General features: G+C 38.9%; 1 protein-coding gene across 2 annotated transcripts in view; it reads left to right on the top strand.

The window, feature by feature from the left end:
* The window catches only part of OXCT1 (3-oxoacid CoA-transferase 1), a 163,261-nt gene that overhangs the window by 114,986 nt on the left and 24,869 nt on the right, over nucleotides 1–23,406 (top strand). For both annotated transcript variants that reach the window (XM_086361574.1, XM_086361573.1), the window contains exon 14: nucleotides 16,571–16,660. In XM_086361574.1, the coding sequence (XP_086217700.1) occupies nucleotides 16,571–16,660 (90 nt within the window). The remainder of the gene's footprint in view (nucleotides 1–16,570; nucleotides 16,661–23,406) is intronic.

Below are 23,406 nucleotides of genomic sequence, written 5' to 3'. Positions count from 1 at the left end.
GTGTCCAACTCTTTGTGACTCCGTTGACTAACCTGTCTGGCACCTCTGTCCATGGGGATTCTTCAAGCAAGAATACTGGAATGGGTTTGCTGCCCTCCTCCAGGGGAGCTTCCCAACCCAGGGATAGAACCCAGGTCTCTGCATTGCAGGCAGATTCCTCACCATCTGAGCCACCAGAGAAGCCCAAATTTGGCTATATAAGTACCAATTTCTAAGTATAATTTTGGATAGAAAACCAGATTACGTGTCTTGTTACAATTATGCATAAAAAACATAAGTATGTTTTGCACAAGGGCTTGACACAGAGTCCTTTGCTTCCCTGGGGGCTCTGACAGTAAGGAATCTGCCTGCAGCGTGGGAGACCTGGGTCTGGAAGATCCCCTGGAGAAGGGGATGGGTACCTACTCTAGTATTCTTGCCTGGAGAATCCCGTCGACAGAGGAGCCTGGCAGCTACAGTCGATGGGTTCGCACAGAGTCAGGCACAACTGAGCCGACTAACACTAACATAAGCTTTAACTCATATATGAGAGATTTGACCTGTTTTATCCTTTCATTATCTGTTTTGGTATTTATGGAATATTGTTATAACTTTGAACACTAACAGAATTAGATAAGAGAATTCCTCATTGGAGAGTTCTTATCATGATTTGCGTCTTATCTTTTGTTTTTCAAAACACCGCTTTCTGGTGGGGATCCTGTACTTACCAAATAATAAAGGGCCAAAGAAGTACATATTAAAATGAAAAAAAAAAAAAAAAGCCTATCATCTATATAATCAGAGCCTGAAAAGCTAATCCACAAACAATGTAGAACTAGCTCCCTTAAAATTGCAACATTTTTCTTACTACCAGAACATTATGAAAAATAAACTGATTACTCTGGCACTTAGAAACTTAATCAGCTAACATTTTCCATCCTGAATGTGACTTCTGCTCATAGTCATGTAGTTTTTAGGAAATTTAATTTTCTTAAATCATGGCTTTCAGGTTGGTGAAGGATACATGGTTTGTTTACAAGCACATTTGGAAAGTTTTATAATTTTTGTCCTTAAGGATCCAACTGTATTTTTAGAAGTTGTCTAAACTGAAACTATATAGATCATCTCTAGGCTTGCTGTCTGCTTCTTAACTAAATTAATTAATTACATACAATAGATTAGGAACAATAAGAAAAAAAATAGTGCAATAGGTCCAACATAATGGACATTTTAAATAAGAAGCATCTTCTGTGGGGATTCAATTACATTTTTCTGGAAGTTATAACTTCCAGAAAAAACTTAAAAGACTTCAATTTTTTTCTGACTTGTTCTTTTAACTTCAGGTAATTTATTTAACTTTTCTTTGTTGTATTTTCTTTTCTGTATAAGGGAGAGTAAGTAAGTAAATATTAAGTAAATAAGTAATATCATTAAGTAAGTAAATATTTGGAGAAGGCAATGGCACCCCACTCCAGTACTTTTGCCTAGAAAATCCCATGGACAGAGGAGCCTGGTAGGCTGCAGTCCATGGGGTTGCTAAGAGTCGGACACGACTGAGCTACTTCACTTTCACTTTTCACTTTCATGCATTGGAGAAGGAAATGACAACCCACTCCAGTGTTCTTGCTAAGAGTCGGACATGACTGAGCTACTTCACTTTCACTTTTTGCTTTTGTGCATTGGAGAAGGAAATGGCAACCCACTCCAATGTTCTTGCCTGGAGAATCCCAGGGACAGGGGAGCCTGGTGGGCTACCGTCTATGGGATCGCACAGAGTCAGACACGACTGAAGCGACTTAGCAGCAGCAAGTAAATATTAAGTAAGTAATAGTAAGTAAGTAAGTAAATATGATTATTTACTTACTTTTTGTAAGTAATAGTCTTACTACTTACTTTTATAATATCTACTTACTTTTTGTAAGTACTGTTTATAATGAGGAATTATCTTTATAAATTGTGTTTATTGAAAGATTCTCTCTTACTGTGGAAAAAGTAAGCCATAACAGGAAAAATAAAATAATAGTACAAAGTAGAAATGGCATATTATATATCATAGAACAAAGATCCAGTCTGTATTTCTGATTTTTTCAAACTTGTAATAATATGGTTGTAGAACATTGTTTTAAAAGGTCCTCATTACCATGTTTCAAGTTTTTTTTTTTTAATGCTATCAAAAACCTAAGCTGTCCAATATCAGAATTGGCTTATCAAAATAATAATGACTTAGATGGCAAAGTTTATTTATTGGGAAAAATAAAATAGAGCAAAGGAAATCCTCAACAAAATGAAAAGGCAACCTGTCAAATGAGAGAAATTATTTGCAAATCATGTATCTGCTAAGGGGCTAATATTCAAAATATTTAAAGAACTCATGCAATTTAATGCCAAAAAAACCAAACAATCTAATTTTTAAATGGACAGAAGATATTAATAAACATTTTTCCAAAGAAAATACACAGATGGCCAGCAGGTACATGAACAGATGCTGAACATCATTAATCACTGGGGAAATGTAGATTAACCTCATGAGTTATCACCTCATACCTGTTAGAATGGCTACTATAAAAAAGACAAGAAAGGGAATTCTCTGACAATCCAGTGGTTAAGACACGGGACTTTCACTGTCATGGCCTGAGTTTAATCCCTGGTTAGGAAACGAAGATCCCCTAAACCATGTGGTACAGCCGAAAAAAAAAAAGACAAGAAATAAGTGTTGGTGATAAAGTGGTGAAAAGAGAACCCTTGTGCACTGTTAATGGGAATGTAAATTGGTCCAGCAACTGTGCAAAATGGCATGGATGTTTCCCCAAAATTAAAAATAGAACTACCATAAGAACCAGCAATTCTACTTCTGCGTATTTGTCTGAGGAAAGCAAAAATTGTAACTTAAAAAGATATATGCACCTCTATGTTCATTGAGGGATTACTTATAGTAGTTGAGATATGGTAGCTACCTCTGTGACAATCTATGGATGAATGAAGAAGCTATGCTATGTGTATGTATGCACACACATAAACAAACACAACAGAGTATTACTCAGCCATAAAGAAGAATGAGATCTTACCATTTATGACAGCACACATGGACCTCTAGGGGATTACAACAAGTGAAATAAGTCAAACAGAGAAAGATAAATACCATGTGATCTCTCTTATATGTGGAATCTAAAAAACAAAAACAAGCTTATAGATTTAGAGAACAAGTTGGTGGTTGCTAGAGGTTGGGGGTGGAGGTGTGAAAAATGGGTGAAGGATGTCAAAAAGAAAATTATAACAACAAGAACAATGAAAAGCCCACACATAGAGTTCTCAGAACTATCTTTCTTGTTCTTTATCCAGATACTAACTTATGACTTTCTGTTAAGCTAGTATACCCCGTATTGGAATAAAATTCACTTACTACAAGAAAACAGATCATAGCTAAAAACAAAACACAAATTCATTTAACTGTCATAAATTTATTGTTTTTAGAGTCAGATTTTGCAAAGTTTTTTAGCAATTGTCTAAAAAATTACTAGGAGAGGCCCTCACTGAGGGAAATCTGAGGACTAATCTCTATTGGTTTCATTTTAAAGAAAAAACAAAAACTATAGGAACAAGCCACATATTGAGGTTTTTAAAAAAATAAACTTTGTGTTTTGGAATAATTTTAGATTTACAGAAAAGCTGTAGAGATAGTACAAAGAGTTTTCATATTCCCTTCACTCGATTTCCCTCATTATTATAATCCTTTATTACTGTGGTACATTTGACATTATTTTCCAGTAGCAACCGCACCATTTTCCATTCCATCCAACAGTGTTCAAGGGTTCCAGTTTCTTCATATCCTTGTCAACACTTATCTTTTTTTTTTTTTTTTAACAATAGGTAATACTATATTGTGGTTTTGATCTGCATTTCCTTGCAGGTTGGTGATTATAAGCATCTTTTCATATACTTTTTGTGCTTCTCTGATAAGCTCAGTTGGTAGAGAATGCACCTGCAATGCAGAAGACCCCAGTTCGCTTCCTGGGTTGGGAAGATCTGCTGGAGAAGGGATAGACTACCCACTCCAGTGTTCTTGGGCTTTCCTTGTGGCTCATCTGGTAAAGAATGCCCCTACAATGCGGGAGACCTGGATTCGATCCCTGGGTTGGGAAGATCTGCTAGAGAAGGAACGGCTACTCACTCCAGTATTCTGGACTGGAGAATTCCATGGACTGTATAGCCCATGGGGTCTCAAAGAGTTGGACACAACTGAGCACCTTTCACTTTCATATACCTTGGCCATTTCTATGTCTTCTTTGAAGAAAGTTTTATTCAAGTCCTTTGTTCATTTTTTAGTTGGATTATTTGATTTTTTTGCTGTTGAGTTGTAGGAGTTTCATTTATATTTGAGTATTAATTCCTCATCAGATATGTGGTTTGAAAATATTGTCTCCAATTTCTTAGGTTACTTTTTAATGTCATTGATTATTTCCTTTGCTGTGCAGAAATTTTCTAGTTTGATGTAGTCCTCCTTGCTTATTTTTGCTTTTCTTGCCTTTTGTTATCCCTATAAGAGCCCAGTTATATTCTTTCCATGCAGATATCTAGTTCTCCCAACACCATTTATTGGAAAATCTATATTTTCTCTGTTGTATATTCTTGGCAGCTAGGTCAAAAATCGGTTGACTGTATATGTGTGGATTTATTTCACAGCCCTATATTCTGTTCCATTGATCTATGTGTCTGTTTTTATACCAGTATGATACTGTTCTAATTATTGAAGCTTTATAGTATATTTTGAAATCAGGAAATATAATCCCTCCAGCTTTGTTCTTCTTTCTCAAGATTGCTTTGACTATTTGGGGTCTTCTGTGGCTTCACATAAATTTTAGAATTTTAAAAACATTTCTATTAAAAAAAAAGTCATTGGTATCTTGATAGGTATTGCCCTGAATCTGTAAATTACTTTGGATAGTATGGTCATTTTAATAATATTAGTCTTCCAACTCATGAACATAGAGTTTCTTTCATTTAAATTTTGTTTCATCAGTGCTTTATAGTTTTCAGTGTGCAGTTCTTTTGTGTACATTAATATCAATCTCCTGACTCTGTTTGAATTTTGTCAGATTTTCCATTCATGTTTTCTGTCTTTTCCAGGATCCAGTTCAGAGTACTGCATTGCACTTAGTTGTCACATCTCCCTAGTCTTTTCTGGTCTGTGACAGTGTCTTAGTCTTTATTTTTCATTACTTTGATAGTCTTGAGAAGTACTGGCCAGATGTCCTGTATAATGTTCCTCAGTATGGGTTTGTCTGATTTTTTTTTTTTTTTCATTAGAGTGAGGTTCTGAGTGTTTGGAAAGAATACTATAGAAGTAAATATTCTTCTTTTTGCATCATGTTAAGGAGTATAGGATAGCCACATGATAACACTGTTGACATTAACCTTTATCTTTTGATTAAGATACTGTTGACAAGGTTTGTTTACTATAAAGTTACTATTTTTCCCTTTCCACACTTTATTCTTTAGAAGCAAGTCAGTAGATTCAGCCCACGCTCAAAGATCTCTTAAGAGAAAGGTATTATATATTATTTGCTGTTCTTTGAGAGAGATTTGTCTCTTCTCTATCATTTATTTGTTTATGACAGTATGGACTCATGTATATTTTATACTTTGAGTTATCACCCAATGCCATGTTGTTTATTTTCACACTCAAGTTATTCCAACTGTGGCCATTGGGAATTTTTTCACACTGGCTTCTGTATACCTTCATTGAAAATTTTTTCATTGAGTACTTCCTTTCTGTTACTACAGGGTGTTCATCTTATATTTTTATTGTACCCAGTATCAGCTATTTCTCCAAGGAATCCTGGTTTCTTTTGCTTGAGAAAAGTATTTGAAACCAAGATCTGGGTGTTTGGCTGTGCTTGTTCCTACCATGATGTCTTTGCTTCTAAGCCTTCTCAATGAACAAAGCTAAGTTATATATATGCATGTGAACTCACACTCATACAGTTTTGAATAATGAAGATAAACAACTTTCCATTTTAAACCTGCTCACTGAGGTTAGTCTAGTCAAAGCTGTGGTTTTTCCAGTATCCATGTATGGATGTGAGAGTTGGACCATAAAGAAAGCTGAGCACCAAAGAATTGATGCTTTTGAACTGTGTTGTTGGAGAAGACTCTTGAGAGTCCCTTGGTCAGCAAGGAGATCCAACCAGTCTATCCTAAAGGAAATCAGTCATGAAACTCTAGTAGTTTGGCCACCTGATATGAAGAACTGACTCATTGGAAAAGTCCCTGATGCTAGGAAAGATTGAAGGCAGGAAGAGAAGGGGATGACAGAGGATGAGATGGTTGGGTGGCATCACCAACTTTATGGACATGAGTTTGAGCAAGCTCCAGGAGTTGGTGAAGGACAGGGAAGCCTGGTGTGCTGCAGACCATGGGGTCGCAAAGAGTCAGACATGGCTGAGCAACTGAACTGAACTGAGGTTAGAGAAAAAAGCAACTCCTTCCTGAAGAGCTGCGTCTCAAGTGGTTATCAAGAGAGTGTGTTTCATTCTAAATATGAAGCCTAAAAATAGCATTCTTGGGAATAAAAATGATATTTTTGAGAGTACATCGCAGCTCCAAATATTTGCCATACCTCAATTCCAGATGAATGTGAATGAAATCATTTTTGCCACAGAGTGTTATAGCAATAAAAGGAATAAAATTTTTCTCACTGCAGCTCTTGCTGCTCACCTGAGAATGTAAGTATTAGATTTTTTTTTTAATTTTTTTAAATTTTATTTTATTTTTAAACTTTACATAATTGTATTAGTTTTGCCAAATATCAAAATGAATCCATCACAGGTATACATGTGCTCCCCAACCTGAACCGTCCTCCCTCCTCCCTCCCCATACCATCCCTCTGGGTCGTCCCAGTGCACTAGCCCCAAGCATCCAGTATCATGCATTGAACCTGGACTGGCATCTCGTTTCATACATGATATTTTACATGTACGGCACAACTACTCAGCCTGTGCTCTGGAGCCCACAAGCTGCAACTTCTGAGCCCACATGTTGCAACTATTGAAGCCTGAAGACTTTGGAGCCTGTGCCCCACAACAAGAAAAGCCACTGTAATGAGAAGCCTATGCACTGCATCCAGAGAGTAGCCCCTGCTCGCCACAACTTGAGAAAAGCCTACACAGCAACAAAGACTCAGCAAATACATAATTTTAAAAAATCGTGTGAACACAAAACTTGATTATTTCAGACCTGTTTTCCACGGAGCCTAAGTTGAGGTACATTCTAAATCTAATACATGTTCTTTTACCTAACCCTCTAACTTGCTTAATATAGAACCTACATTTAGTATACATAGCATTCGTTGTTGTTGTTTAGTTGCTAAGTCATGCCCGACTCTTTTGCGCCCCTGTGGATTGTAACCCACCAGGCTCCTCTGTCCATGGGATTTCCCAGGCAAGAATACTGGAGTGGGTTTCCATTCCCTTCTCCAGGGGATCTTCCCAACCCAGGGACTGAACCCAGGTCTCCTGCTTGACAGGTGGATTCTCTACTACTGACCCACCTGGGAAGCCCTTATGCTCTTTCACAATTGTTCTTAAGTGTGTATGTGTTTAGCTTTTAAATTATCTTCTACACTATTTTTTGATCTTTGCTACTGTGGTTAAAAACACTGGTAATGATTTTGATGTATTCCTTAGTAATGTTCTTTCAGTCACTGTGCCTCTCTCTCTGAAAATTCCATCCAGCTGTCAGAGATAGCTGTGTAATTATAATAATTCTGTAATTGTGCTCTTTAGAGCTTTGCAGACAGTGGGAGGAGGTGATGGAGCAAGTGTGCTTCTGCCCGTGGTTCTATGCTCACCGCCCGCATTTCATTCCAACCAACCCACACCCCCTTTGAAGAAGCAGATGATAAACTTTGTGAGAAAGATTATTTCATATTTCCAAAAGTAATGTAATAATTTCATATTCCATGTGAGTGACTTGTTGAAGGATGTTGATATATTTTTGTACATTCAGACACATAAAAATGATTGTTATCTTTCCGTTTGTATTTTAGCTGTCATTTTTGTTGTTATTATCTAGAGATTTCCTAAAAATAACATAAGCCCTTAAAAATATTCTGTGTGATAGTAAATGGGATCTGTGTTCCCACCATTAGAACATTAATTTGAACCAGCCATATGAAATTTCTGTGTTTTTAGGTCATACGTGTTTTTGTTTTCTTGTTGTTCAGTCACTCAGTTGTGTCCGACTCTTTGTGACCCCATGGACTGCAGCACACCAGGCTTCCCTCTCCTTCACCATCTCCCAGAGTTTGCGCAAACCCATGCCCATGGAGTTGGGCTGCCGTCCAACTATCGCATGCTCTGCTGCACCCTTTTCCTCCTGCCTTCAATCTTTGCCAGCATCAAGGTCTTTTCCAATGAGTTAGTTCTTCGTATCATAGGGGCAGTTTCATATGATTCTAATGCATTTCTCTCTGTGACCCAATGGAAAGAAGAGGTTGTTAATGAAGAAAATAACTTACCCTTGGATTTTAAAATATTGTGTTTATCCTGTTTCTGGATAATGTACAGGGCCAGAAATGCCAGTGTTTAGCATTATTTAATTAATTCAATTAAATTCTTATTAAATAACTTATTTATACTGTAAAAAAGTTCAATTTAATAACTTATTTATACTGTAATGATACTTAATCATGTTAAATAAAAACAAACCCCCTTACATCTATCCTGGAGCACTTGTTCAAGCTCTTTCTATTGATGTCTTCTATAGGAGGTCTGATAAAATAAGGTGAACTCACCTAGCCACCTTATTTGATATTTGTTTCCATCTTTGCAGAATAATGAATAGATTCTATGAAGACTGAAACTATAGCTTCATGACAGAGCTAAGAATAACATAAGAGTTTTCCTCCTGCTGTTCATTTTATTGACCAAACAGAGTAATCAGACTGTCAATCTATCTGACCTTGTAAGAAGTTAACCTACCCAAAATGCTTCATTTATAACCCAGGGAAACTTCATCATATATTGCTTATACCTTAGGAAAAGAAAATATTAACATTTTCTACTTTTAACTCTTCACTTAGTAAATTTATAATCAATTTCTTATACAAAGGTGGAGTTAATGACTTGCAATCAATTTTATGCACATTGAAAATTTTTTATTTACTTGGAGTAGGTTGAGCTGAATTCACCCACATTCACCCAATTCAAAGGTGAATTATGTAGGCACTATTGAGTGGTATTTATACTTTTACAAAATGAGAGAATCAGTGTAGTTAATAGCTAGGGCTCCTTTTTCCTGTTTGAAGATAATTGATTTCTTTAGTGCACAGATACTGATGAATCACAATAGATGTGATCGATCACAGCATATGGTAGTCATAGCTGGATTGTCTTGGAGGCCTGGTGTTGTGTTTAAAGTTGTTAGATGGTGGTGGTGGGTGGGACACAATTTGTTAGAGAGGGGAAGGGGATGCTTCTCATGAGGAAGAATTTTAATTATAGTTACCTGGATTGATTAGTGATGAGGCCTCATCACTACTTGTCAGTGGAACATCACCCCTGATCCTGATGCAGGCCATGTGACCGATTCTGCAATGAGACTGAGCAGGGATGCTGTGAGAGCAGCAAAGAGAGGTCCCTAATCTGTCTTGTTGATGGGTTGGGGCAGAGGCATGTGGATGCTTCCTGGGAGACCTCAATCAGGATTGTTACGTAAAGGGTGATCTGGAGTACACTTGATAGAATGAGGGTGGAGCCTTACAGCATAGTGTGAAGCCATATGTGGTAGACCAGAAACTCACTATTCCTGGAATAAACATGGGAACTGGGGTGTAAGGAGATGAGGAGGGTCCAGGCCAGGCCATCATAGTTTGTATGCCAGACTGAGTGATGTGCTTAGGCTTTACCCTGAAGCACTGGGGAACTAGTGAAGAGTCTTAAGCAGAGGAATGATATAAAATGCTAATTTTAGGAAGATTATTTTTGAGGTTGTGAGTTGAAAAGATTTGAGAAGGTCAAGGGGCTTCTCTGGTGGCTCAGACGGTAAAGAATCTGCCTGCAATGCGGGACATCTGGGTTCAATCCTTGGGTTGGGAAGATCTCCTGGAGGAGGGCATGGCCACCCACTCCAGTATTCTTGCCTGGAGAATCCCTATGGACAGAGGAGCCTGGCAAGCTACAGTCCATGGGGTCGCAAAGAATCAGACATCACTGAGAGACTAAGCACAGCATAGCACCAAGGTCAAGGCTGGACACAGGTTGACTAGTAGGGATGTTATAACACCACTTGGGAAGAAGTCTTAAAGATCTTATCTAGATAAGAAATGATCAAATTCAAGAAATATTGTGATTGAATGACGCATTGATTGTACATAGATAGTGAAGGAGAAGCAAGAGATAGGAACATTTCTGATTCAGACCCTGAGATGGTTGGCCACTAACTGAAACAGGAAGTTTGTTAACAGATGAGATTTGCCTTGAAAAATATGCTTAATTTAGTTTGGACTATACTGAGTTGAGGCATGAATAATTAACATACTATAATAGAAGTTTTTAGTTCTCACTCCCATAGGACCAGATGAGTACTCCTCATTGGCAGACAGCTGTCTTCTGTTCAGGGATTGAGATTTCTTGTGTTCTGTGGCTGCACCATCTTCAACATGTAGTTTGCAGAAAGGGGAAAAACATGGAACCTTGTTCTTGGAAGATTTTATGGTCCAGTCCTGGAAGTATTATATATCACTTTCACCCTGTTCCATTCATCGGTCAGAGATACCCATATGATGAACCCTAACTTCAAGGAAGGCTGGGAAATGTAGCCAATTGCCAAGAAACAAGAGGAAATTATTTTGGGAATCAGCCAATAGATTGGGCCGCAGGGTTGGCTGGTGGATATTGAAATCCGAAACTCAGAGCAAAGATTTGAGCTGAAATGTGGTTTTAGAAACATCAAAGATGGAGTGATTTATATCATGAGCACACAGATGAAGTCACTCATGGAGAACAAGTAGTGACAAGAGCAGGAGCCCAAGGGTAGAGGTTTTAAGTTGGCCAACACACAAAGCTGGTGTGGGAAAAAGGATGCGAAAAGGGGGCCTGAAAGAGAGTAGGAGGTGTTTTATGAACCATGGAAGCCAATGAGTATAGAGAGTGTTCAGAAGTTGGTGGACAAGAGTGTAAAATGTCATGGAAAGGCCCAGGAATGTATAAAATAAACCCTCAGTGTTACTGAATCAAATGATTAAATATTAGAGAAGGGATTGAGTAGTTCTCACTTCAAAGGCATGATCAAGACAGAAATCGGACCTCAGTGTATTGAAGAATCTACAGAGAGGGGGATAATTGATGAAACAAGATCTCAGAGAGAACAGGAGCAAGGGTGCTTACTAAAATGAAATTTTGAGTTTATTCAAGTACTGCTTTTTATATAATGCTTTTCTGTTCAGCCCCTATTATGATTGATAACTGATATTTGTTACAAGCAATTTTGTCAATTTACTTAGCAGTAGAGACTATTATTTCATTTCTAGTTAAATATTAATTGGTTTACATGATCAATTCACCTGTCCTGGGAAATATACATTAATCTTAGAAAAGAAAGTCACATTTTTCTTGGTTTTGAATACAAAGTATAACAGAAAAGAGAAATATTCTGCTGTACTTCTGTTACAACTTTGCTAAGTTAACGCAAAATTTAAATCTTTTATAACCTTTCTCTCTTTGTTTAAACAATGTTGATTATGTTTTTTACTTTCCCTCTATCCTGCACTTTAGCTGGAAACATGTTTAGAGGCCCTTTTCTTTCCCAGAACATTTTTTAATAATGGGGAACTGAGATAGAAATAAAGAAGCTTACATTTGGATTGAGATGGATTCCTAATGTTCTGATATTTAATACTGAACAACAAACCCTAGCTTTATTAATAAATAACAGCTATCTTTCCCTTTTGCTTACACTTGATTCACATTTTTCAGTGGGGCACATAGCATTAGTTTAAAATGCTTTAAAAATTGTTTCTGTAGATTGTACATTGTTTCTTACTTAACAGAATATTTAGAGGTAACAGATCTGAAAATAAGCCATTACTTTTATATACTAATGCTAAAGATGATGGCAAGAATCATTTTCAATATGTTTTATGTTTTATTTTAAATGGTATTTTAACCATTTCCTTCACTTTTCTTCAGAATTCTGATATTAGGAAATAGGATCAAAGTAAATAAAAATGTGTTTAAAATATTTATTTTGGTTTAAATATATTTCCTAGGGAAAAAAGGTAGATGATCATATTCATTTTTTATTCCTAATTCTTTAGTTCCTGGTTCATAATAGACCCCGGAAATATTTGTGAATGGAGGATAACACTTGAGTCAGTATCTTTTTCGAAAAGTTTTATAACTGTCGTATTAAATAATACAGATTGCAGCATTCTAGTGCATTTTATTTCAGTATTCTTTTCATACTTGATGTCAGAGTCAATCCATAAAATGAGCTGGCTATGAAGTGAGTATCCAGCAATCATCTCCCCATTATGCTAGCCAGAATGCATTTCAGAACTAAAGTTGCCCCATTCAAGAAATGTGTATTTGCTGATGAGATTCTAAAGAAAGCCACACTTTGTGTCACCCTGGCCCAGTATTTCAATCGTGCCCAGAATCTCTTCTTTATTATAGGCCTGTTTTTCTCCAAATACCACTTTCTCTCTTGTGATTTATTTGAAAGTGTATTTTTAGCTCCTTAACCTCTCTGTTTTATCAGCTTTTTATTTTGTATATTGAATAGGATATAGGGTTTCTAGGAGGGAGATGAAGATGTAGATGAGATCTGTATTTCAACTCTATCAAGTGTCAAGCAGTGTGTAGGACATTTGGATAAACAGGTAATTACAGTGCCTAGGACAGTCACACCCCTCCCCGCCAGAAGAGCAGTGGTACAACGTCTCCTTAAGAGGCCTCAGGTCCCCCACTGTTGTGCAGCTGTAACAGTTAGTTCTGTTTCTGTGCAGAATTCTGTCCCTTACATAGAACTGTTTTGGACAACACACCATTTTATTAGTCACACTAGCTGATGTAAGAGATAAGCCTCCTGACTTCAGTGGTTTAGCATCTTATATGTTTATTTTTCACTTGTATTGAACAATGCAGTTTGTTTCTGAATAAGTGGGCTCTGCTCCACATGGTCATTGAAGGACCCAGGCTGAAGGAAGCTCAGTCATCTATGATGTCAATGTCCAGATTGTAGAACTTGAAGGAGCATAAAGGATTCTATGTGAGAGGTTTTTATGGGCCAGAACCTGAAACTACAGATGTCTCCTCCCTCTCTTCCGTTGTCTAGCACTCAGGCACATGTCTTCCCCAGCTGCAGTAGAGAAATGGGATATTCAAGTAGTTGAGTCCCAGAAGAGTGCCTGCTGAGTGGGGTTGAAAGACTGTGTTGAATTTCCCACCTGCTTCAGAGAGTATGTCTTACATAACTGTTTTTTTTTTCTGCTGGTATAGATAGAATAAGTTGTTTTCCTTTAGTAATTGATTCTGTTTCAGAAATCACTTGGGACTTGAAATGGAAGGAAATGTTATATTTTCTTTTTCTAGTACAATGAACTTACTTAAAAAATATGAAAACAAACATTTGAAGGTTTTTCCTGTTAACCTGCTAGAATGCTTTCCCTTAGGAGTCACTGCTGTTCTCTTTCCCATTTGGCAGACTGCTTTTGTGAAGCATCTCTTCTGTGACACCCCCCTGCCCTAGCCTCTTCCTCCCATTCCTGCCTCTCCAGGCACAGTTAGCATTTGCATCTTCAGTGTTCTGCTAGAGCTTGAACATACCTATGTAAGTTGAAGCCATTCATCCACTTATTCATCTGAGCACCTATAATGTAGTAATAATAATAATAAATAATACAATGACAGAAAGAAAAGGAGAGTTGACATTCACTATGATAGAATTGCATACCGAATAGTGCCAAGGACACAGGGAAGAGGCACTTAGCTCTGCCTTGGGATGAGGGAGAGGTGGAGAATGCTTCTTTTACAGGGAAGAAGTTTGGTTCCAGTCTCTTTAATTACACAAGGATGCTTTCCCTTCCCTCAGTGGTGAAATTTATGAGGAAAGAAGCCTGTCTTGATCATCTCTAACTCTAGCACCCAGTACTGTCAGGCTTATGTTAGACACTCAGGAAACTGAATTGACTGACTCAGGAAACTGAATATGTAAGTCGGTGAACTTACAAACTTTTGTTTATTCCACAGTTTTCATACATTATTTCATCCATTCCTCACAACAGCTTTATGGTAGGGCAGATATTCTTATTCCTGAATTATGAAGAATGAGCCCAAATTCAGAGAGATTTGTGCGTGTACATGCTACGTCGCGTCAGTCGTGTCCAATTCTTTGCCACCCCATGGACTGTAGCCGTGGACTGTAGGCTCCTCTGTCCATGGGATTCTCCAGGCACAATACTGGAGTGGGTTCCCATGCCCTCCTCAGGGGATCATGACCCAGGGATTGAACCTGTCTCTTGGTGTTTTGCACACGACACATGATGGGTTAATAGATCTCCGGTGTTCTGCACTTAATCTTGTGCATTTTTCACTCTTGGAAACCAATGTGTAAGTTTCAGAATAGTGCTTTGAAACATAGCATGTGCTTTGAGGACAGAACATTAGATCACTTGAATTCCTTTGCATGATGAAGGCTGTTCATTTACATTGAGTCAGGGGATAAAGTTCTTTTTAACAGAAACAAAGAGCTAGTTCTTTCCGACATGTTTTCTAGCTCTTCATATTCCTGCCAGCACAGTGTTATGTGCTTAGTTGGTACTCTATAAGTCTTTCTTAAATAATTGACAGGGGTTTAAAATACATACATCAGATTCACTTAAAATGGACAAGCTTCTTTTTAGAGGCTGTCATAAACTTTTACCAGTATCATTGTGTCACAATGGACAAAATTGGACTGTGGTATATTCTAATTCAAATAATTCTGTTTTAATTCAAGGAACGTTTAACACACTAACTTAGCCTCCGGTTTTCTTTGGCTTTCTCATTCTTTGGCACTTACACTCTTAGTCTGCCCAAGGACACCGTGTGCGGAAGCTCAGACTGGCTGGATATTCTTACCACAGCAGTTTGAGATATTTTAAAATGGACTAGCTTTAGTGTCTTCTGATGCTTTAAAAAATCTCAAACTTCTAAGAATTGGAGTTTATGATAGACATTCATTGCTTCCATCTATAACTTTCATATTTTGTACCATAACGTATCAGTGTTCTCTACAGAAATATTATGATGTGGTGCTTAACTTATTAAAATTGCCGTCAAGTAAGGTTGAAGGCATGACTTATAGAAATATAAAATTATACATTTCTACATGGATATTCTGCTTCATCGCAATCTTAATGTCTGAAGACAGACTCATTTGGTCTCTTCTACTCCTTTCTTGCTCCACTCTCCAACCATTGCCATGCTTCTCATGTCATTTAGTGACAAGCTCCAAACCACGAAGATATCCTGACTACTTACTCCCTTCTTTTCTGTTTCCTAATTCATGTTCATGCAGTGTTGCATTGACCTCTGAAATTTCTGAAACCAGGGTATTTGAGACTGTTTTAAAGCCAGCTGTGAGTGTGTGGCCTAATCTCCTTAAAGCTATGAAATTAGGGGAAAGGAGCCGAGAGCCCTGTAACCATTTATTGTCAAATCAGCAAGAGGACTTGTATGAAAAAATATATTAAATTTTCAAGAGGTTTCGGTGTTAGAAACATTTCTCGTCAGTCTACTTGAGTAAGAATTTATTTCATCATCTCTGGAAGCACTTGCTTTTTCCAAAATTCTATAACCAGGAGACAGACTAGACAATGGGAATTATTCAGAGTATATGGCACAGAGAAGGTGGTTGGTAAATGTTTAATGAATGAGGAGCTGGACAGATGAACACCAATAGAATTGTCTTGATGAAAGGATCCTGAACTGTGCTTTTGTTTTCCGTTTTTGCTTCACAGAAATACATACTTTTGTTTTGGTTTATTTTTGTAAGAGCAAGAGGAGTGCCAAGTTTTAGAAAGACAGACCCACTTTTCATATTAATCATTACTAGAGAAACACCACTAATGCATTAGTTTGTTACCTAATGGCATTGAATCTGCAGGACAGCCAAGAGAGTGCTTTAGAAAGGGTCTGTGATTGAAGACTCAGTGGTGCCAGTTGTATGTTTAAAAAGAAAGAAATGAATGTCAGGGGTATATAGATTTTCATCTCCTATTATTCTGATAGTAGTAATGTGCCCAGAATTTTGGAAAGATTCTTGAGGCTGTTCTTATCCACTGATTGCCTTATTGCTAATATTTCTTTGATGTAATAATGTTAGCTATATTTAATAAATGTGACATAGTAATATTTATCCTGAACTTATCCTTCAGCCACAGAATAATAGAGAACAACAGAATATTAAGGTGATAAAGTTCAAGTACTAAGCAATGAAGGTCAATGAGTTTTTCTGATTAATTATTCCAGCAACTTCTTGCAAGTTAATTTTGTTGCACCACATACTGAAAGGTTGAAAGAGAATTACTTCTTATTTTTTGTTTGTTTTGCAGGGAAAGATGGTGAAAGGAATGGGAGGGGCTATGGATCTAGTGTCCAGTGCCAGAACCAAAGTAGTGGTCACCATGGAACATTCTGCAAAGGTAAGGAGGGCTACTTTTGGAAATTCACACTGGGCTGTGACTGTGGTTTTTATTGTTTGCTCTGGATCACTCAACTTGATAGTATTTATATTTTATAGCAAAACATTGCAAATAAAGACAATTATTTATTATCATTCAGCTAAATGGTTGTTTAACTTTGAAGCAAACATCAGGGCATTCTTTGATTATTTGCCTCACGTGCACATTAAAGGTAAAAGCTATAATGTCTTCAGAGGCAGTGAAAAGATGTTAGGGAACAGGTGTTGATTCCGGTTTGTAGATATTTTTAATTTTGGGGCCACACCCAGCGGCATGAGGGATATTAGTTCCCCAACCGGGAATTGAACTCGTTCTGCCAGACAGTGGAAGCTCAGTGTCCTAACCACTGGACTGCCAGTGAATTCTAATTTAGGTTTAAAGATGGTTATAGTGGTTGTATTTCTGTGAAAAATGAAAATGCAACAGAATGTGGGTTTTTAAAAGCAGTTATTTTCATGTGGTTAATGTGGCCTTTTACCAAGGCTGTGGAGGTGCCATTTTGAGAAGGTGTTAGAAAATGATGGACTTGGTAACAGCAAGTGGTCTATTCTGAAGAATATTACACTTCTATTTTGATAAATTATTCAGTGTTTATTGAATGCCTGTTCTGTGTTGGGCACTGCTGGAATTTGGCTGTGACTAAAAATGGACAAGAATCCTTGACCTCGTGGTGTGTAATTAATGATGATGATGATATCATTATCCTACAATGGTGATGGCTTCCATTCATTGAGCTTACTGTGCTCCAAAGGTACACTAAGCTCTGTGTGTGTTTGCCTGTACAAGCCCATGAGCTTGTTATAGGTATTTGTCGTGGGTCCAGAAACAGACTTTCAGTGAAGTTAAGTACTTGCCTGAGGTCACATAACTAGTGGAACTGAGATTAGTCCTGATACCTCTGACTTTGAGGCCCAGTCTTCTAAATACCAAGCTATCAGTATGACTTGCTTTCTTATTCCTTTCTTATTTGTATTTGAACCAGATGAGCTTAATTGCCTTCCTGACCTGAATCCCTGGGCTTCTGATAATTTGCAAAGTTGATATTGAGTGACGAGTACGCTTTTCACTCTCTATGCCCTCTGCTCATTCTCCTTTAAAAGTCTTACTTTTGAAACAAAAACTATTTTCACCTTGTTGTTGTTGTTCAGTCGCTAAATTGTGTCCGACTCTTTGCGACTCCGTGGACTGCAGCACGCCAGGCTTCCCTGTCCTTCACTATCTCCCAGATTTTGTTCAAACTCATGTCCATTGAACCAGTGATGCCATTCAGCTATCTTGCCGTCTGTCATCCCCTTCTCCTGCCCTCAATCTTTCCTAGCATCAGGGTCTTTTCCTTGATACCTGCTATTTTGAGTGGAAGTGATAGTTCATTTTCACTTTTTTTATTTGGTGATGAAGTATTGGAGAGCCTGGATCTGAAAGATTTGCATTTGACTTGCTTCCCATGGGGAGTTCTGTTACAGAATGATGTGTGTCATGAAGCAGTTTCATTGTGAAAACTGTAATAAATACAAAATTATAAATTGCTTAGTAAACACTGAAAACTGAGCAGTGAAGCCTAAATATGGAACAATAGAAATGAAACCAACACAGGTGACTTCTGAGCAGTGCCTTGCAAAAAGCATCCAAAATACTCCATTTCAGAGAGAAAGGAATGCCAAGCACGCAGATCAAATCCAAAGTTTTTCCAGAACATAATGTCTGTTTGGAGGAAACTCTTGCCGACTTTCCTTTTGTTGTTCCTTCAGTGTTGACGCATAGGCAGTGAAGTCCGACTCATTTCAGATTATTTTTGTGCATTCGTTTTCAAAACATTGGGCCTGTATTTAGCAAATTCTCTCTCTCTCACTTCTCTTTTCCCCCCAAACTGTTTTCTTTCTCCTCAGCTGGAATTTTTGATAGAGGAAACATGGCACTTCAAACTTCTGATTAGTCCCTTTTTAAAGCTTTTCATAGAAGGAAGATACTCTTTTTTTTTTTAGAATTTCTTATTTTTCTTCTCTGAGTGAGGAAACTGGCACTGACTTTTAGACCAGAACTGAAGTTAGATATTTTCCCTAGATACTTTCAATTGAACAAACTAACAAAAAATATTCTTGTGATTAAGAGATTGGTTCAAGATGGCAGAATAGAAGGACATGTGTTTATCTCCTCTTGCGAGAGCCCAAATCACAAGTAGCAGTTGAACAACCATTGACAGGAGGATGCAATAATAATAGTGACTTCTTCATAGTTCACAGTTAGATAACCTTGAAAACTGGGCTTCCCTGTTTGCTCAGTGACAAAGAATCCACCTGCTAGTGCAAGAGACACACATTCGATCCTTGGCTGGGAACGATGCCCTGGAGAAGGAAATGGCAACCCACTCCAGTATATTTGCTTGGGAAATCCCGTGGACAGAGGAGTCTGGTGGGCTACAGTCCATGGGGTTGCAAAAGAGTTGGACATGACTTAGCAACTAAATAACAACAAACCTTGAAAACTAACCAAAAGAAGAAGTTCCTTTTCTTGCCACCTTCACTTTTTACTCCTGGAATGTGATTCCTACTCTCTGTTGTTCACCTGGACTCACTGTTACTGGCCCAACTTAAGGAAACACAAGGACCTCACTTCTTTCCTGCATCTTTTGTCTGCCTGAAGATTGAGAGAGGTTGGAAAGAAGAGAGAGAGGAGAGTTCTTTCACTCCTAGTGGCCTCTCCCGTAATGACCAGTTCTTTTAGACATGCCAGGTAACTTCTACTGCCTTATGACTAATCAGCCCGGGGGGAGGATCCCTACAGTTTTCTAAGATACAGAGTGGATAGTTTGCAGTGAAGAATTAAAATCTGAAGAAAGAAATATAATCTTGTATTCTTGGGCTGCTAATCTTTCTTTTCAGTAAGTGGATGGCACCATCAGCTGGTCTTAGGTATAGCTTTTTGCTCCTTTTCTTCATCTATAGGGTTACAGATGCAGGTTACTTAAAATATAGCATGACCTAATGTTTACAAATGTTTTAATCAAAGGAAACTCTTTCCTTGTAAGTCTTTGCAGCCAGCCAGCAGCTTATGGTATTTGAAGCCTGGCTGCCTACAGTGCTGCTCTAGAGTAACCATCATAACATTTCCCTTGCCTTGAAACTGCCTCTGGAGACATAGAGCAGGCACTGGTGTCAGACTGGCATTGTAGAGTGGCTTTCATTTAAACTTAGGCATCGAGGTTCCAGGCAAAATTACAAAAAAGTAGTGGTAGTTTTTGGTGTCTAGCCACCGTCTTTCTTCTCTTCTTTTGATCTCTTGGTGTGTCCTTCTTTTGCCCTCTAAAAATGGGGAAAAATGGAGGAAAGGAATAGGAGTTTGAGTCCTCACTAGGTGCAAGGCTCTGTGTATGTCATTGTAGATACTGAATTTATTAACCTGTCAGTGACCCTGTAATGTAAGGCTGGGATGTAGGCAGGTCAGAAACTTGTCCAGGTCAGCGGCAGAGCCTGAAGTTTTACTCAGTTTGGTATAGTCCATGTTCATCATACGATTCCATGCTGCCTCCTCACAAGAGTTACCTCTGTATCACCATCCCACCCACACCGGCCATTTTCTGGGAGCATCAGGTTTCAGAAGTACCTCTTTCTTTTTTTTTCATTTTTTCCTGGTCAAAGCTCTCCTTACTTTGTTGAGATGGATATCAGCAAAATATTCATTTATTTTTTTATTGGCCATGTCATTTGGCTTGTGAGATTGAACTCCTTGCTCTCACTCAGCAGGGAGAGCAAGGAGCCCTAACCACTGGACCACCGCCAGAGAATTCTCTCAGCAAAATATTTAAAAGAAAGCAACGGAATTGTGTCACTTAGTACCCATCTCCCCTTCTTCCCTTTTGTATTAGAACCCTCCCAGGCTTTAGCTGGGCACATTGTAGCCCAGTGACAGACCACATTTTCCAGACCTCCCTTGCATGTTGTTCAGTCATGAAGTCGTGTCTGACTCTTCGCGATCCCATAGACTGCAGCACACTAGGCTTCCCTGTCCTTCACATCTCTCAGAGCTTACTCAAACTCATGTCCATTGAGTTAGTCATGCTATCCAACCATCTCATCCTCTGTCATCCCCTTCTTCTGCCGTCAATCCATGTGGCCAAGTTTGAGTCAGTGGGATTTCAGCATTTGAACCCATGTAATTTCTGGATCATACTCTTAAAGCCAAATTCTTTGGACTTTCTTTGCCCCTCTCTGGTCTTCTGAGAAAGACCTTAACTGTAGCCTTGGACCCAAAGTTGTAAACCACATGCTACCCTAATGCAAAGCTGTTCTCAACAACCTGGATCCCTAGACACCACATCCTCTTTTTACTAGTTCCTCCAGGGCTCTATGTAACTTCATCCAAGGTCCTCTGCACCTCTGACTCTCTGCATCTCTCTTGGATGCTATATAAATTTTTGTCCCCAACTGTTATTCTTCACTTAGTGAATCCCTGATCCTTATGTCCACACTGGAATTGTCTGATGAATTCTAGGACTGTATTTCTTCCCTGTTAGATAACTCCCCCCAATTATTCCATAACTACCTCAACTATAACACTTATACAAGTAAAATCATCATTTCCTCTAAAAATCTCCCATCTGCTAGCCCACCTGGAGAAGTGATGATGCCCCTGCCCCTTCTGGAAATTACCTGTGGAATTTCTGCCCCTCCCTTGGCACCAAGCGCTGTACGTATTGCATCCACAGCACCCGTGTAATCTGCTCCGTCCTGTGCATTTCTGCTTGTTTAGGTCCTTGTCACATCTGCAAAGCATCCCAAAGGTCCTCTTACTGCTAGACAGACTTTCTTTCCTGGTAACCAGTCATGCCATGCCACTGCCAAAGTGGCTAGTCTCAAACTAAAGCTGGATTGAATTAGGGCCACGGAGGAACTCAAAAGCCTCTTGATGAAAGTGAAAGTGGAGAGTGAAAAAGTTGGCTCAAAGCTCAACATTCAGAAAACGAAGATCATGGCATCCGGTCCCATCACTTCATGGGAAATAGAAGGGGAGACAGTGGAAACAGTGTCAGACTTTATTTTTCTGGGCTCCAAAATCACTACAGATGGTGACTGCAAGCCATGAAATGAAAAGACACTTACTTCTTGGAAGGAAAGTTATGACCAACCTAGATAGCATATTCAAAAGCAGAGACATTACTTTGCCAACAAAGGTTCGTCTAGTCAAGGCTATGGTTTTCCTGTGGTCATGTATGGATGTGAGAGTTGGACTGTGAAGAAGGCTGAGCGCCAAAGAATTGATGCTTTTGAAGTGTGGTGTTGTAGAAGACTCTTGAGAGTCCCTTGGACTTCAAGGAGATCCAACCAGTCCATTCTGAAGGAGATCAGCCCTGGGATTTCTTTGGAAGGAATGATGCTAAAGCTGAAACTCCAGTACTTTGGCCACCTCATGCCAAGAGTTGACTCACTGGAAAAGACTGTGATGCTGGGAGGGATTGGGGGCAGGAGGAGAAGGGGACGACAGAGGATGAGATGGCTGGATGGCATCACTGACTCAATGGACATGAGTCTGAGTGAACTCCGGGAGTTGGTGATGGACAAGGAGGCCTGGCGTGCTGCGATTCATGGGGTCACAAAGAGTCGGACACGACTGAGCGACTGATCTGATCTGATCTGAGCCTCCCAGTCTTTTGTCATCAACTCCCCAGCAGCCCACCCCATTCTGTTTCCAGGGCTTCACTTCTTCTAAGATCTCCACAAATGCATCGTGTTGTTTCAAGTTCTTAGTTGTTTCCATGTTCTGTTCTCTTTCTTTTTTAAATGGCTCACTTCTACCTCTACCCCACCCAATATAAATGAGCCAGCTTTTTATGAATTTGCTGGCTTAGCACCTTCCATCCTCTGATGAATATTCTTTGATGCTTTTTCTGGAAATTTGGCAGAATTATTGTATGTAAGTATGTTAATTTACTTGTTTCTGCAGGCACCAAATATTTGTTGAGTACCTACTATATGCTGAGCACTATAATAGGCTCTGAGGAAGTTAGAAATAGAAAGATGTGGTCCTTCATTTAGACAGGTCAGAGTCTCACCGGGATAGAGTCATAGAAACCAATACTTAGAATAGTTACACATCAGAGTGCATGTCGTGGGATGCAGCATTTGCGTGGAGATCTGATGGATGGGGCAGAGTTTGCAGGGACCTGTGTGTTGCAGGTCAGGGGAACAGGCACTGGTGTTGGAGGGCAGTGCATGCTGAGATCCCTATTGTCAGAGAAACAAAGACGAGTTGGGTGGAAACACACACACACACAATTCTCCACACGTGGTAGGAGTGATGTTTTAAAATATAAACCAGATTATATCACTTCTTTCTGGGCTCAGAAACCCTCCATGGCTTCCCATCTCCCTTAGATCAAGTTCAGAGTGCTACGTATTATCTCTAAGGGCCCCCCTGGTTTGTCAACATCAATCGCAGTACCTCTGTGATTCAAGCTCCTGGGATTCTCCCACTTGCCCACTGAGCTCTAGCCAGACTCTATTCCTGTAAGTTTCTGGAACATTCCAAACACCCTCTGCCTCGGGGCCTTTGTGCTTGTTACTCTCTGTGCCTGGAAAGCTCTTCTCAGGTTATCTGCATGGCTCCCCTCCTCAGTTCAGTCAGATCTCTGTTGAGAATACCAGAGCAGCTTCCCCTGACTATTACACAAAATGAAATTCCCCCCTCTTCTGATGATTCTTCATCTCCTTTCT

Source organism: Bos grunniens, chromosome 20 (assembly GCF_055505025.1).
Source record: "Bos grunniens cultivar Pamir isolate PY7600 chromosome 20, Bosgru_T2T1.0, whole genome shotgun sequence".
Lineage (NCBI taxonomy): Eukaryota > Metazoa > Chordata > Mammalia > Artiodactyla > Bovidae > Bos > Bos grunniens.
Note: the sequence above shows the minus strand (reverse complement) of the source record. Positions and strands in the feature narration are given on the sequence as shown.